The following is a 17,474-nucleotide window of genomic DNA, read 5'->3' as shown; positions in this document are numbered from 1 at the left end:
TATGTAAAATAAAGCCTGCTGAATTTTTTGATAACAGAGGAGAGACTCTTAACTCCAGTACACTTCCAGGTATATTTATGGAAGGAAATAAACCATGAATACTGTATTGAGATTATATTATATATAATCAGTTTATACATTATTATGAAAAGGAAGATACCTTTATTTTACCCTTTTCTAGATATTAATGCTATATTTATTCTTTTTTAGATTGCAGCTTCATATGGTAATGCTGTTTGTATATTTGAGCCCTTGGGCATAAATTCTCATAAAAGAAATTGTGTAAGTATTAACCAATAATAGAATACTTTTAGAATCTAGTTAACTTTAGAATCCAATTGATGTTAATAAAAGCTCCTTAGGAGCTAGTGCTGAACGTAGACTAGAGTATCAGTGAAAAATTGGTCTAGTGCTTTATGTTAGGATCCTTACATTCACTGGGGATACATCCCTAGTGCTTTTAGAAACCCAAGTCTCTAGAATATCGCAAATTGAGATTTCCTGTGTTAATTGAGATCTACCCTAGTTTGAACTACTCTTATTTCTTATCTGGATTACTAATCTCTATCTGATATTTGGTTTCCTGCTGCCTTCAACCCCAGTCTCTATTCTCAACAGAGCAGGTCATGACATTTCTCTTCTTAAAAGTTTGTAATGGTTCCATATTTCTCTCTCTCTTTTTTTTTTTTTTTTGAGAGAGGGTCTCACTCTCCCTAGGCTGGAGTGCAGTGGCATGATCACTGCTCACTGCAGCCTCAACCTGTCAAGTGATCCTCCCACCTCAGCCTCCCAAGTAGCTGGGACTACAGGCATACGCCACCATGGCCAGCTGTTTTTTAAATTTTTTGTAGAGATGGGGTTTCCCTGTGTTGCTCAGGCTGGTCTTGAACTCTGGGGCTAAGCAATCCTCCCACCTCAGCCTCCCAAAGTGCTGGGATTATGGGCATGAGCCACCATGCCCAGCTGCTCCGTACTTCTTTCAGATAAAAAGCCAAAAGCCTTTTGTAGACTACAACTTCCCTTCTACGCAGTCCCACACTTACTACGTCTCAGAGCTCACCTCCTGAGTTCTTGTCCTCTCTGGTTCTACTCTGGCCACATTGGCATTTTTACTGTTTCTCAGTTAACCTTCCCTCTTTGAGCCTTTGTGTTGGTTGTTTCCTTTGTCAGGAATGTTATTCCTCCAGATATCTCCAAGGATAGCTCCCATAGATCCTTTAGGTCTTTGCTCACTAATACCTTGACAATGAGGTTTTCCTTGACCACCCTTTAAAAAATTGTACCCCCGCTTATTTGCTATTTAAAATTTTTTTTACAGCATTTATTTATTATTGTTTGTTATGTAGAATGTTATCTAAAGGTACATAAGGGTAGGAAACTTTGTTTCTTTTTTTCACTGATGAATCCCCAGTACTTAGAACAGTGTCTGGAACAGCCAGGTGTGGTGGCTCACACCTATAATCCCAACATTTTAGGAGACCAAGGTGCATGGAACACGAGGTCAGGCGTTTGAGATGAGCCTGGCCAACATGGTGAAATCCTGGGTCTACTAAAAATACAAAAATTATCTGGGTGTGGTGGCACACGCCTACAGTCCCAGCTACTCAGAAGACTGAGGCAAGAGAATCGCTTGAACCCAGGAGGTGGAGTTGCAGTGAGCCTGGACTGTGCCATTGCACTCCAGCTTGGGCGTCAGAGCAAGACTCCATCTCAAAAAAAAAAAAAAAGAAGTATCTGGAACATAGCAGGTATTCCTAAATGTTGGTCAAATGAAGAAGTTAGGAGTTTAAAAAGCTCACTTACCAGCTCAGCTAAGTGGTTAAGCATACCACATTGTGAACCATTCAGATTCATACTGGGTGCTCTATTATATTTGTCTTACTTAACGTTCAAAACATCTAATGTGGTTAGAATTAAAAAGTACTGCATGCATTAAATTTTTACTATCACTCACAAATAATCAAAATTGCAAATGCTAAATCTGAATGCAGAGTATATATTTACAAGTAATTTTTAAAGTGTATTTGTAAGTGAAATGCCTTAAAACAAATGGTTTTGGAATTTTTTCGTTAAATATATGTATTTGGATATATCTTTTTACATTCCCCTAAAACAGTATAAATTAAAATATTAATCTTTCCCTATAATAGTATTATGAAATGGATTTCAAATTTTGGACTACTTAAGAGTCACCTAGAGCACATACTAAAAATTTAGGTTTCCAGGTTTCATTCCCCAAATTTCTTCAAGATACTTGCTCCACAGATTACACTCTAAGGAACACTAAAGGAAAGGATGTTAGGGATGTCTATAATTTTAGGAATTATTTAATTACTACACTAAAATAGATTCGTTGAACAGTATTTAAAATCGTGTTATGCTGTTGTGATTGTTGTTTGGTCAGCAGTGGTAGGGTTTAAAAATAACATTTTCTCTGATTATAAAATGTAAAATTATTTTTGGATAATGAAGTGCAGGCTTTGCAGATACATACACACATTTCCCACCCCTCTGGCCCCGACACATTTTTTTTTAGAGACAGAGTATTGCTCTGTCACCCAGGCTGAAATGCAGTGGTGTGATCATAGCTCACTGTAACCTCAAACCTGTGGGCTAAAGTGATCCTTCCGCTTCAGCCTCTGAAGTAGCTGGGTCTACGGGCATGAGCTACCATGCCTAGCTAATTTTTAAATTTTTTATAGAGGTGGGGGTCTTGCTATGTTGCCCAGGCTGGTTTCAAATTCCTGGCCTTAAGCAATCCTCCTGTCATGGCCTCCCAGACTGTTGGAATGCAGCTGTATTTTAAAATTCTGCCTCGAGGTAGTCAGGAAACCTTGTATACATTTAAAAATTGTTAAATATTCTTAAAATACTATAACACGAAAGGGCATTACCGTTTAAAAAGTATTATTTGCCAAGCAGTTAACATATAGCTTGCCTGAGGTAACATAGCTTTGCAAAGCTTTTCAAAAATGTCCTCTCACAAAAGGACATTTTATATTTATGTACTACAAAGAAATATATAAACTTTTGTTTACTTAGAGAATATATTTCATGTCAAAGGTTTTTGACTTTTAAACTTTAAATCACCTTTTAGAATGAAAATATTAAGAAAATAGGATAGAAATTATTCAGATATAAAGTTTGTGGATTACATATACAATATAGTGCAGATGGGTTGACTTTTGGGGAGATATATCTAGTTTTCTTTTAGACATTGAGTCCATGGGATTATGACAATTTGCATTTCTTCCTAATGTGCATTTATTTTGTGTTAATAAACACTTATTTAACATCTTTGTGCCAGCCATTACAAACTCTGAAAATAACAAAAATTGTTATGACACAGTTTCTGCCCTTGAAGAGTTGCAATTTAATGGGAGAGTCACACGTATAAACAAATACTAATTCCATGTGATCAGTGTTATAATGGCAGAATGTAAAAGTGGTGTTGGTGCTGCCAGGATGTCAGAGAGGGCTTCATAGCAGAGATGATGAGTTAGCTAATCATAGTGGAAAGATAGGGGTTTGCAGATGGAGACGTGAGGAATAGGATATCCTAAATATAAGAAGGTATTTATGGGCATGGAAGGAAGCCTGAGAGAACCTGCTTTGTTTGGGCATAGCAAGGAGCTCAATATGGTATAATAAATAGTAGTGGAACCAGTTAAAGTTACATTAAAAACAGTATATGAAAATAATAGTGAAATATTTTCATCTTTGTTTCAGATCATAAGGTCTTAAGTTGAAGAAAATGATAAAATGGTAGTGTTTTGGGATATTATTTTAAAAACATCTTTTTTTTTCTTATTTCTTTTTGTCTACATATTTCAGCAACTCAAGTGCCAGTGGCTTAAAACTGGGCAGTTTTTTTTGAGTTCTGTGACGTACAACTTAGCATGGGATCCTCAAGGTATTTAGCAATTATATCTAAAATTATTTAAATTAAATATTTGTTTTAGATGTATGATAATAATGTGATATAGTCTCCCATAAAAAGAAAATGATCAATATATTATATTTTCTTTTTGTTGACAAATACAATTTTTCCTTCTTGGTATACAGTGCTTTGTACAATGCTTAATTTACTATTCTGTGTTTTCCCCTGCCTTTCAGTGTTTTGTTTCAAGAAACAGTTATGATTTGTTTCCTAGTTAACGTGTGCTGCCCTTTCCTCTTGTATTTGCTAAGAAACATGTTGGAAATAAAACAGAGACCGAAAAAACTTGAACTCATTTTATCATTTGTATTGGGAAATTACTATCTTTAATTTTGAAAAATTAGGAACCTCTAATGATAATAGCTGTTGTCCCTTTTTATATTCACAATAAGGATTATTTTTATATTTCATGTATAAAACCACATTTTATTAATTTATAGTTATGCCTTATATTTTGAGGACATTTTATGTGGTATATATCAGAGTTTTGGGGAGTTTGTTATTCTATTAATACATTTGCTGTTAGTTTTTTTGACTTGCTTGATAATAATAGCTCTTTGCCAGTAAGCTTTACTTTGTTGTTCTCAAATCTTCCTTAAGAACTACTCTTTGTTGTCCAGAAGATTCTTTTTTTTCTTCTAAGGGACTTTAAAATATAGATATATATCAAGTGTTTTTCATTGGCGATATTGCTTACTTTTCACATAATGTTAATAGTTTACAGATCTAAACAGAAGCCCATGTGCATGTATTTCCCTATATAATATTTGCCTATTCATCATAACTTTCTCTAATTTTCAGATAATAGATTATTGACAGCAACTGATTCCATTCAGTTGTGGGCTCCTCCAGGAGATGATATTCTGGAAGAGGAGGAAGAAATTGATAATAAAATTCCTCCTGTTTTAAACGATTGGAAGTGCGTCTGGCAGTGCAAGTTAGTGTGTATTTCTGTTGTTATATTCATTAATTAAAAGCAAATGCTTCCTAAAATATGTTTCCTTTCATGAAGATCTTTATTTTTTGATGGTACCATTGCATATAGAGCCCTAAAAAGTAGATTTTTTACTAACCAAAACCCATATAATAGCATTCTTTAATTTGTGCTAGTTAATCATGTATAAAAAGGATGAAAGTATTTTCATAGTTATAGCCCCAGGACAGGAGTTGACAGGGTTGATACATAGGAATTACTCATTAATAGATTGAGATAAGGATGGGGAGGGGGAAGATGTGAAAGTTGCCAGCCACTCTTTCAAGTGGAAGATGTACTGTTAACAGTCATATAGATTATGTGACAAAGACTAGTCAGGGATGATTATGAGCTCAGCTTTTAACATGTTATATTTAGGATGTTGGTGGGACATGTAGGTGGAGATATACTGTATTCATGTTACGTACATTCTTCTTTTCCCAAAGTGAACGTTGGATTAGTTTTAATTAATTTATGTTGTTATGGAGGTGAAATATTTTATTTATATTTTTAGGGAAGCAAAAACAGTCTTATTCTGAGGATTCTGACTTTGATGTTACAAAAATCTCATCTTGACTATTTTTATATACAGTACACCAGATTTTAAAAGTGCTAATTGCCTAACTCTCTTTTTTAGAACCTCAGTATCTATACATTTGATGGAATGGTCTCCTGATGGTGAATATTTTGCTACTGCTGGAAAGGTAAAGGATCAAACAAAAACATATGAAAGAAACAAAAAAATAATTAAAAATATTCCTTATTTATTTTTATTTTAGTTTTTTCATCTGTAAAACTGGGCTAATCCTCCTTGGCAAAGCTGGCCTGAAGAATACAAGTGGTGTTTGTAAAAGACCTGGTGTTGTGCTCACAGGTTGTAGGCACTAGGGAAATAATGGCTATTCGTGTTACTCTTATTTGACCTTGGCTCATTTGCATTTTTAAAAACTAAGTTTTGTGTTTAAAAATAGCATATGTACATTAACTTAAAAAGTAAAATAATACTGGATTCACAATGAGAAGATGTACTCCTTGCCTCATTATTCCCACGCTAATTCCTGTGTCCAGGAGGCAATTATTTGTCAAGTTGAATATTTTGATATTTCCTTCCATGTCCTTGAGTAGCTTGAGGTGCTCCCATATCTTGATTCTCTCTGCCCAGCCCCCTGAGTTATGTGAATTACTTTTTGCCTTCCCACTGTAGAAGCTGAGCCTTTAGCTTGATAAAGGGGAGGGGTTGATATCCCCAACCTCATCTTCAAATCTAATACATACACATATTCATTTCACTTGCTCCTATCTTACTGATGTAGGTATCTCATGATTTTGGGTGAATCACAGTTATTGTTTACATTATTAAGATTGTACAGAATATTCTTAGTGGTAATTACTTTGGAGATAATAATTACTTTGTTTTATGGTTTGCTTTTTTCCCTATATACCTAATTCATCCTTAGAACTGCTTTGACTTTTTTCTCAGTATAATCCCACATAGGTGGTGTTCTGGGAACATGAGTTCTCTTTGCTCTCATTCAGCTTAATTGCTCTACCAGTCTAAAATAGCAGAGCTACCATTTTCGGGTTTTATTTTACCAACTTTGGGAAATTCTCTTTGCCTCTCTCCTATGTTGAATTTTCTGTTTCTTGGCATCATTTATCTTCCTTTTTTCTTGTTTTGATGGCGATATCCCCCAATAGGTTCCTGAAGAAAGGTGAATAGGAAAAAACACTTCTCAGGCCTTACATGTCTGAAAGATTTTCTTCTTATGCTTGATTTTCTCGGACATAGAATTGGGTTGAAAATCACTGACCCTCCATCTTATATCTCAGTAAACTTTTTTTATTGATATATATGTGGGATACATGTGATATTTTGATACATGTGTAATGTGTAATGATGGTCAAATTAGAGTATTTAGGATATCCATCACCTCAGATGTTTATCTCTTTCTATGTTGGGAACATTTCAAATATTCTAGTTAATTGAAATATACAGGCCGGGCACAGTGGCTCACGCCTGTAATCCCAGCACTTTGGGAGGCTGAGACAGGCGGATCACGAGGTCAGGAGATCGAGACCATCCTGGCTAACATGGTGAAACCCCGTCTCTACTAAAAAAAAATACAAAAAAAATTAGCCGGGCGTGGCGGTGGGGGCCTGTAGTCCCAGCTACTGGGGAGGCTGGGGCAGGAGAATGGCGTGAACCCGGGAGGCAGAGCTTGCAGTGAGCTGAGATGCGCCACTGCACTCCAGCCTGGGCAACAGAGCAAGACTCCGTCTCAAAAAAAAAAAAAAAAAAAAAATAGAATATATTATTGTTAACCATAGCCACCCTACTGTACTATTGACCACTATAACTTATTCCATCTATCTGTGTATTTGCGCCAATTAACCAACTTCTCATCTCCTTTTTTAGCTGCCACATAAAATTGAGAAAATGTGGTATTTTTTCTTTCTGTGCTTGTCTTATTTCACGTAACATAATGACCATTTGTGTTACTACAAATTACAGGATTTTGTCCTTTGTACAGCCTAATAGTATTCCACTGTGTATATTTACTACATTTCATTTATCCCTTCATTTACTGATGGGCATCTAGGTTGATTCTGTATCTTGGCTATTGTGAATAGTGTTGCAGTAAACATGAGAGTGGAGCTATCCCTTTGATATACTGATTTTCTTTGTTTTGGGTAAATACCCAGTAGTGGGATTGATGAATTGTATGATAGTTCTAGTTTTGTTTTTTGGAGAAAACTCCGTGCTGTTTTCCATAACCACTGGCACCTGAGCAAGCTGACTGTAGGCCCAAGGACTGGTCCTCCTGGACCTGTGACTGCTGGTGTCCATGTATGCTGCCTGGGAGCCCAAGGGCCAGCATGCCTGGCCTGCCTCTGCCACCACGTGTGCCCCAGAACTGGCCTGTCTGGTGTCCCTGTCTGCAGCAAAGCCTCACCACAGCCTCTGCTACCAACCACAACCTAAGACAATGAGTAACTCACAGACACTGCTGACACTGACAAAGAATGAAAGTGAAGTGCTGACACTGAAGAATAAAAGTGGCTGAAGAAATTGTATGAAGACGACTCTTCTTCTCCCACCCAGAACCAAAGCCAAAGCACACTATCCAACTAACACCACAACATCTGGGGGACCTGTTAAATCTGAAACTCATGTCTTTCAATTCTGAGAGATTATTTTATATTATTTCTTTTGTATTATTTCCTTCTTTCTCTGGATCTTTTCTTATTCAGTTATGGGTACTTTTACATTAATTCTGTATTTTAGTATTTTCCCCCTTTACTGTTTTCCACTTGTTCATCTTTTTCTTTTAATTTCTGGGGGACTTTTCAGATGTAACTTCAAAGTAATTTTTTTCTGCTATTAAATTTTTAATTTTTAAGAGGTTTTAAAATTCTCTGATTTTTTAAAAATTACAAAATATTTCATAAATTAAAAAAGTATATATAAAACATGTTGTATAAGATATGATAAACAATTAAACAAATACACATGTACCCTACTCCTCAACTTGAGAAAAAGAGCATGACACAAATGGATCCTTTATCTTTCTCCATGCATCTCCTTCCTCTCCTCCCACCCCAGGCAACCAGAATCCTGATTGTCATGTTTATTATTTTATTTAAAAAAGTTTCATTCATCTAAATTCCCAAATAAGATAATATTTAGTTTTCCACAGTTTTGAACTTCACAGAGTTTGTGTTTTTCTTTTTCTTTCTTTTTATTTTTTTGAGACTGAGTCTCAATTTGTCACCCGGGCTGGCGTGCAGTGGCACAATCACGGCTCATTGCAGTGTCGATCTGGGCTCAGGCAGTCCTCCTACCTCAGATGGGACTACAGGTGTGCACCATCTAGGTGTGCACTAGTTTTTTTGGTTGTTTGCTTGTTTTTTTTTTTTTTTTTTTTGTAGAAATAAGGTTTCATTATGTTGCCCGGTAGTCTCTTTTCCCTTTATTTGTGATGACTTAAATTTAAAAAAATTTTCTTCAATCATGAACAGAAATGTACTGAACTCCTCTGTACCCATCACTTAGCTTCAGCAGTTATCACTCAGCCAATCTTATTTCATCTGTACTACTTCTCCCCCAGTTGGGTTATTTAGTCTTGTGTCACTGATGTCATTCATCTGTAAATATTTCAGTATCTACTTTTGAAGTATAAAGATTTTACAAAAATATCCACATATATTGTGGGTTAAATGTAGTTTGAATCTTGTTTAGGAAAATTTCTTACTGTGATGCTATAAAAGTATTCTATTTTCTCCTAAAATCATAAAATTTAATCTCTTATAATTAAGTCCCTCATCCAAATGAAAATTGTCTCAATAACATTTACTGAATAGTTCTTTCTTTTCCCACTGATATGCCATGCCATTCTGACATGTATTAAATAATGCTGCAGCAGATGTCTTATACATGTTTGTTAGGCTCTTGTGTGGATTTCTCTTGGGTATATACATAGGAATAGAATTGCTTGGTTATATGTTATATATATACACACACACATATATACATAGTATGTCAGTTGATCATAGCTCACTGTAACCTTGAACTCCTGGGCTCAAGCAATCCTCCTGCCTCAGCCTCCTGAGTAGCTGCGACTACAGGCATGCCCACCATGGCTGGCTAAGTTTTATTTATTTATTTTTTTGGTAGAGATGGGATCTCCTTATGTTGCCCAGGCTGGTTGTGAACTCCTGGCCTCAAGTGATCCTTCTGTTTTGGACTCCCTAAGTGTTGGGATTACAGGTGTGAGCCACTGTGCCTGGCCTCCTTGTAGTTTTAAAGTGCATTTCCCTGATTATTAATGAGGCTAAATACCTTTTCATTTATTTATTGGGTATTTGGATGACTGATTTAAAAGAAAGTAACTGGGCAAGCTCCTTGCCCGTTTTTAAAATAGTTTTTGGTGTTTTGTTGATTTGTAGGAGTTCTTTATTATGGATATGAGCTTTTTGTCAGTTACATGTTTTGCAAAGATCTTCTCCCACTCCATTAGTTGCTCATTCATTCTCTTAATGGTATCTTTTGATGAATAGAGATATTTGATTTTAATGTCAAATATATCAGTGTTTTTCTGAGTCCTATTTAATAAGTTTTTCCTACTCTGAGATTCTGAGGATTTTCATATGTTATATAAGCTTCTAGACCAGAGTTGTTTTAAGATTTTTTGTGCTGTGAATTCCTTTGGAAATCTAGTGAAGCCTTTAATAACCTTCCTCATAGTATGATGTTTTTAAATGCATAAAATAAAATATGTAGCATTGCAAAAGAAATAAATTATTGAAATACAGCTTCAAGATATTAAAAAATACATTGGTAGAGACATTATGTACTTTTAAATTAATGCGTTCAGTAACAAAAATTGCACTTAAAATATGGGCAGTTTTAATTGTGTTTAGCTATTGTATGTGGAATTAAAACTTCAATATCTCACTTTATAAGGTGAGGATAGGCTTTCCAAGAACAACAAAATTCACTGAAGGCTTTTTGGGTTGATCTCTAGTTGTAGAAACGTTAAACTTTACTGTTCTATTGCTCAGCAGTTAGTTGGCACAGAGGTAGTTGCTTAACGGTTGCATGAACAATATAGACAGGAAGACTGCAATCATGTGCGGTTTAGTAGCAGTTCCAATAACTAACAATTTCAAAGTAGAAATGAGTGTAAAAAAATGTGATATGAAAACATCTTTGATTCTGTTAGAGACATAGTCATACGTACTGCCAATACTACTTTTGATTTGTTTTTTTCAATTAGCATTTATGAAAATAAGTAATTGTTTTTCCCCATTAAGGTTCATGGTACTTTTGGGTCTCAGTTTTCTTGGTTTCTTCAGAAGCAGACCCTGAGATAAGGGTTCAAGTGTAAGTAATTAATATGGGGGAATGATCACACGAAATATTTTGGATTGGAGGCAGGGAAATAAAGGCACTTAATAACCTTTATTAAGTGTATTAAGAAGCTTGAATTTCTGGGTCCTCTGGGAGCCCGTGTTCCTCACTTGCATCATGTTCCTTACACATGTTCTTCACACATATCAGTTGAAGGCGGGTTAGGGCCAGGCATCAGTTCTCATCACTCATAACCAGCTCCTGGAAAACTTCAGACAAAAATATGTAGATGCTTGCAGTTGAAACTGGCACACCAAAACGCTAAGGCATGAGGGGATACAAATGATGTGTCAAAAGTAACTTTTATATCTTGAAGTCTATCCACAGGACCTTTGGGTCAGAGGACCTCAGGTCAAGAACCTCTGGTCTAGAATATGGACATTTTATGTTTTGTCTTTCACATTTAAGTCTAAAATCTATGTGAAATAATGTTTAGGTGTGATTTGAAGAAGGTCAAGTTTTGTTTTTTCCTTATGGATATTTGGTTGTCTTGAACAATTTATTGGAAAAAATCTTCCCTTTCTTCATTGTTCTACATTACCACTTTTGTCATAAAATCAAATGTCCATATCTCTGTAGGTCTGTTTCTGGGCTCTTTTCTCTAGTTCATTGGTCTTTCCTTGTACTAGTGCCACCTGACTTAATTGCTGTAGCTTTAAATTAAGTCTTGATATCTGGTAGGGCAAGTCCTACCCTCTTTTCTTTTTTAAGATCATCTTATCTATTCTTGGCCCTTTGCATTTCTATATGAATTTTAGAATAAATGATAAATTTCACAAAGCAAACAGAAAACCTCTTATGTTTCTGATTGATATTACATTGACTGTATAGGTCAGTTTGGGGAGAATCGACATCTTTACTATATTTAGTCTTCCCATTTATGAACATGATGTATCTGTTCATTTATTTTAGACCTTTTTTTCCTCAGTAATGTTTTATAATTTTCTCTGTGAAGGTCCCAGATATCTTTTGGGATTAATTCCTAGATATTTGATGTCTTTGATACTGTTATAAATGGAGTCATTATGTAAATTTTGGAAAAATAATTGTTACTGGTATATAGAAATGCAGTTTTTGTATATTGGCTTTATGCCCAGCACCCTTACTAAACTCATTAATTCTAATAATTCCTCTGTAGATAATTTTGGATTTTATGTGTACACAGTAATATCATCTATGAATAATGAAAGCCCTAGTTCATCTTTTGTCATTCTCCCATGTTTCGTATTTTTCCTTTTTTTTTTTTTTTTTTAAACCACAGTGTCTAGGACCTCTAGTAGAGTGCTGAATAAATGTGGTGATAACAGGTATCTTTTTCTTGTTCCCAGTCTCAAAGGGATACCCTTCACTGTGTCATCATAAATACAATGTTTACTGTTGATGTTTGTGGTAGATACTTTTTTTTCGGATAAAGAAACTTTCCTTCTATTTGTTGTTTGCTAGGTTGTTTTTCTAAACCACAAACGATACAGAATTTGAGCAAGCATTCTTTCTGCATCTAATGAGACAATTTTTATCTTTTTTTTGGAGACAGAGTCTCGCTCTGTCACCCAGGCTGGATTGCAGCGGCACAATCTCAGCTTACTGCAGTCTCAGCTTCCCAGGTTCAAGTATTTCTCCCATTTCAGCTTCCCAAGTAGCTGGGACTACAGGCACCCATTACCATGCCCAGCTAATTTTCGTATTTTTGGTAGAGACAAAGTTTCACCATTTTGACCAGGCTGGTCTCGAACTCCTGACGTTAGATAATCCACCTGCCTCGGCCTCCCAAAGTGCTGGGATTACAGGCATGAGCCACTGTGTCTGACCATCTTTTAAATCTTTTAATAAGATGAAATACATGGACTGATTTTGTAAACCTTGTATTCCTGGAACAATCCCAACTTCATTATAATGTATTATCCTTGTTGGATTTGATTTGCTGATCTTTTGTTTAAGATTTATGTGTTAGAGTGAGATTCGGCCAATAATTTTCCCATTTTCATAATGTCCTTGACAGATTTTTATGTTGATGTTATGCTGGCCTTATAAATGGGTTGGAAAGCTCTCTTTTGTGAAGATTTTATGTAAGATTGATATAGTTTTATTCTTAAGTATTTGCTGGTGAAGCCATCTGAATCAGGAATTTTCTTTGTGGGATTCAGTTTTTTAAATTATTCAGATTTTCTTTTTCTTTTGTATGTCAGTTTTGGTAAGTTGTATTTACCTATAATTTTTCGGTTTTATTTAGATTTTGAAATTTATTGGCACAAAATTGTATAAAACACCTTATTTTTTAATATCTATAATACATGTATAATGATTTCTTCTTCAGTTTTGATATTAGTTATTTGTGCCTTCCCTCTTTCTTCATTCATCTCAATTTTTTAAGTCTTTTTACTTATATCAATTTTATAAGTCTTTTTACTGCCCTAAAAAGTCTTCTGTGCTCTGCTTATTTTTAACTCTGGCTACCCCTGCTTAGTTGTTAGTGTTATCTTTTCTACTTTTAAATGTTGGAGTACCCAGGGCTCTTCTAGTCTCAAAAGTTTCTGATGCCATTTAAATACCATTTTTGTATGCTAATGACATTCAAATTTGTATTTTTTGCCTGTACCTCGCCCCTGATCTCCACTTCCCCACCCCCTCAGTCCACTCCCTGATGGCTCACCTTTAGAATATATCCACAATTTGCTTACTTCTGTACCACCTCCACTCTTATAATCTGGTTGAAGCCACCATTATTTATCACTTGTATTATTGTGTTAAATTAATTGGTTTCCCATTTTTGCTGTACTTCTGTACCATCTGTGTTCAAACCAGCAGGTGGAGTGATTTTTTAAATTATTTTTTTGAGACAGAGTCTCACTCTGTCACCCAGGCGGGAGTGTAGTGGCGCGATCTTGGCTCACTACAACCTCTGCCTCCTGGGTTCAAGCAGTTCTTGTGCCTCAGCCTCCCTGGTAGCTGGGATTACAGGCATGTGCCACCACACCTGGCTAATTTTTGTATTTTTAAAAGAGACGGAGTTTCATCATCATGACCAGGCTGGTCTTGAACTCCTGGCCTCAAGTCATCTCCCCACCTTGGTCTCCCAAAGTGCTGGGATTATAGGTGTGAGCCACCGCGCCTGGCCTAGAGTGATCTTTTTTAAATGTTGTCAGATCTTGTTACTCATATTCTGTACAAAACTGTCAAAAGTTTTTCCATTTCAGTTACCAAAAGCCCAAGTCTTTATGATGGTTTAGCATGCTCCGTGCTTATCAGGACTCTCGTCACTGCTTCAGCCTTATCTCCTGCTAACTCTCACCCCTGCATACTCCACTCCAGCTAATTTGCCTCACTATTGTTAAAACTAGATTTCAAAAATAAAACACTGAAATTTTGATAAGCCAGTTCAATAATCTACAAATAATAAAACATACTTAGTGTTTCTGGATAGAAATGTAGAGACGTGTGAATAATTTTGTGTAATATTTGAGAAGCGTGGGTTTCTCATGAAGGGAACACTTATCAGAATCACAGGCAAAACAGTTTGAAAAATAATATAATTCATGTCTTTTTTTCCTTTTTTATTTTATTTTGCGTAATTCATGTCTTGATCTCTAAAACTAGGCAGTCACCTTTGAAACTTTGGATCTTTAAAAACAAATACCCCATTACTCCTAAAATTTGACTGAAAAAACTCACAGATTTGTCTTTTTTTTTTTTGTTACTCATATTTCTTAGGATTACCACATGTTAATAAGTGATTAATAAAGCCAATCATTCCTTTGACTTAAGTCCGTAATAGGTGAACCTATGGATGATTTAATATAGGACTAGTTCAGTGTGGTCAGAGAGCTGCTGGAGAGTCATTCTGGAATCCAGCCTTATAATATTCCCAGTTAGTCATTGCTGATGTCAGCTTGGTTATTGTACATACTGTGCATCATTTGGAGCATGTTTTCCTGTTGCCTCCTTTTAAATATCATTAATGGCACTCTGATCATGGGCAGGTATTGTATACACTTAAGTTTTCCTTGACTCATGTACCGTTAACCCTTGAACAACATGGCAGTTAGGTGATCCAACCCCCTGCACAGTCAAAAATCCCTGTCTAACTTTTGAGTCTCCAGAAACTTAACTACTAATAGCCTACTGTTGACTGGAAGCTTTTCCAATAAAATAAACAGTAAATTAACACGTTTTGTATATGTATTATATACTCTACTTTTTTTTTTTAAACCCTGCATGTGGCATCCAATATATACTATACTCTTTTAAGGAAGAGAAGAAAAATGTTATTAAGAAAACCTTAAGGAAGAGAAAATAAATTAAGCATTCATTAAGTGGATGTAGATGATCATAAGGTCTTCATCCTCATCATTTTCACATTTAGTAGGTGGGAGAGGAGGAAGAAGAGGAGGGGTTGGTTTTGCTCTCTTGGGTGGCAGAGGCAGAAGAAAATTTGTATGTAAGTGGATGTGTGCAGTTCAAACTCATGTTGTTCAAGGATCAACTACTTTAACATATATATTGTCTGATTTTTTTTTTAATCATATAAACTGGTCAAAGAAAATGCATTTTAGAATTCTAGCAGTCTACACTGGTAAGGCACATGAGAATCTTTTATAGTTGTATTCATATCATGATAGACTTTATATATGTAAAATTGATAGTGCATTTTGGAGGAAAAATTGATTTGAAATTATATCTGAAATTAACAACCTTCATTCACATGTTTAGCAGATACTCTTTTGAATACCACCATATACCCTGAACCGTTGTGTGTGCTGGCAATCTTATGATGAAGATGACAGACAAGGCTTTTGTTCTTACAGGACTTAACTTCTGGTGAGGAAAAACAGAAAAAAATCAAGTATTAACAAGTGCTATCCAGAAAATTAAGACAGAATAATGTGGTAGTGTGACTGGGTGTCTATTAGAGTGGGTGATCTTTAGAGAAAGCTTTGCTGAAGAGATACCTTTAAACTGAGAATTGAATACTACGAAGGGGAAAACTGAAGTTCAGGGGAAAGAGTGTTTTGGCCAAGGGAACAAACACCAAGTGCAAATGCTCTGAAATAGAAATTAGCAGGGCTTGTTAAAGAGCAACAGAAAGCTGGAGTGTAATGGTTAGACCAAAGTTTGAGATGCATCTGGGTTAAGATATCAGATAAGATAAGAGAGTCAGGAGTTCTGTGGCAATTTGAATTCTTTATCCAAAGGTGGTATTTAAAGTTATGGGTCTGGATGAAATTAGGGAGAAAATGTGTATTAGAGAAGAAAATGGGACTCAGGATCAAATCCTAGGATCCTCAAACACTAAGAAATGATGGAGAGGGGGGAGATGCCTATAAAGGATGCTGGGAAGGAGTAGCCACTAAAATAGAAGGAAAACCAGGAGAATGTGACATTAGAGAAGCCAAGAAAAAAGGTTCAAGGAGGGACTATCAATTAATTTTGTCAAATGACCTAGAACATATGGAGAACAGTTTGAACATCTATAGATAGTACAGGCCTAACTGCATAAATTAAAGCAAAGAAACTTTTGTGGAATCATAAAGTTTTAATTAATGATCTTAGTGATCACAGAAGAAGCTAAGGTTTTTAAAAAGGGATGAAGTCCACATCTCTGCCCTCCACTGCCACTGCCTGTGTCAGCATCTTCGGGGCTGCGGACCTTTATAGTAGTCCCTTAAGTGATGTCCTGCAGACATCCTCTGATCGGTCTGCCCACAGGAGCCAGCCACCTGAACATGCCATTTTCCTTTTTCACCACCCTTTAATGACTCCTGTTGCTCTTAAAATGAAGATTATGATCTTTACCATGGCCTGTGAGGCTCTGCTGTATGATCTGACCCTTCTGTGCCTCTCCAGCTTCATTCCCACCTTAATGCCTACCATACTGATGTCCTTTCAAGGCCTTGAATATGCCAGGCTCTTTCCTGCTTCCAGGTCTTTTTATGTGCTGTTCTTTATGTTTAGGGAATACCTAGAATACCCAGCCTTCCTGCTTCTTTGCCTGGTCATCTTTTATGTATCCTTCAACTCTCAGTTTAAATACCACTTCCTTAAGGAAACCTCTTATTTCCCAGGCAAGGTCAAGTCTCCTAATTAAATACTTTCCTGCTTCTTTCTTATAGTGCTTATCACAATTGTAATTAAAACAATAATTTATATCCTTACTTAATGTTGCCTTCCTTTCTAGAGAATAAGCTCTTGTGGGATGAGGAAATATATTTTATTACTTCCGTGTCTTCCTCTGCCCCAGCTATATCCCCAGCCATTCACACAGTAGCTTCATTCAATAAATACTTGTTGTTTGAGTGAATCTTGTAACTGTTTCATAGTTGTACAGGCAGTTTATGGCACATCATCATTATCTATTAGTATGTTGAGGACTGATTTTGTTTTTAATCCTGAGAATGGTTGGAAAACCATTGAGTTTGCTTAGAGTGAAATTTGGCTCTTTAATTAATCTGTATCTGGACATAATCAAATGTATAATAATTGGTTCTTACGAAAAATATTAAAGTATATGTAATCAGATTGAATTAAGAATAGTAGCTTGAAACAAACTATAGGATGCCTACCCTTCCCTAAAAGAGACATATGGACTGTCAAAATGTCCACAAAAATTTTATTTTCTAGATGAGTGTTTTTTTCACTGTGTTAGTCATGTCTCC

General features: G+C 35.8%; 1 protein-coding gene across 1 annotated transcript in view; it reads left to right on the top strand.

Moving 5' to 3' along the window:
* LOC116272630 (dmX-like protein 2) overlaps positions 1-17,474 on the top strand; it is a 128,037-nt gene that overhangs the window by 7,557 nt on the left and 103,006 nt on the right. Inside the window, exons 2-5 of the mRNA XM_031661389.1 lie at positions 211-282; positions 3,835-3,913; positions 4,742-4,877; positions 5,551-5,617. Coding sequence (XP_031517249.1) covers positions 5,573-5,617 — 45 coding nt within the window. The 5' untranslated portion in view covers positions 211-282; positions 3,835-3,913; positions 4,742-4,877; positions 5,551-5,572. The remainder of the gene's footprint in view (positions 1-210; positions 283-3,834; positions 3,914-4,741; positions 4,878-5,550; positions 5,618-17,474) is intronic.

This window comes from Papio anubis, unplaced genomic scaffold (genome assembly GCF_008728515.1).
Source record: "Papio anubis isolate 15944 unplaced genomic scaffold, Panubis1.0 scaffold143, whole genome shotgun sequence".
Lineage (NCBI taxonomy): Eukaryota > Metazoa > Chordata > Mammalia > Primates > Cercopithecidae > Papio > Papio anubis.
Note: the sequence above shows the minus strand (reverse complement) of the source record. Positions and strands in the feature narration are given on the sequence as shown.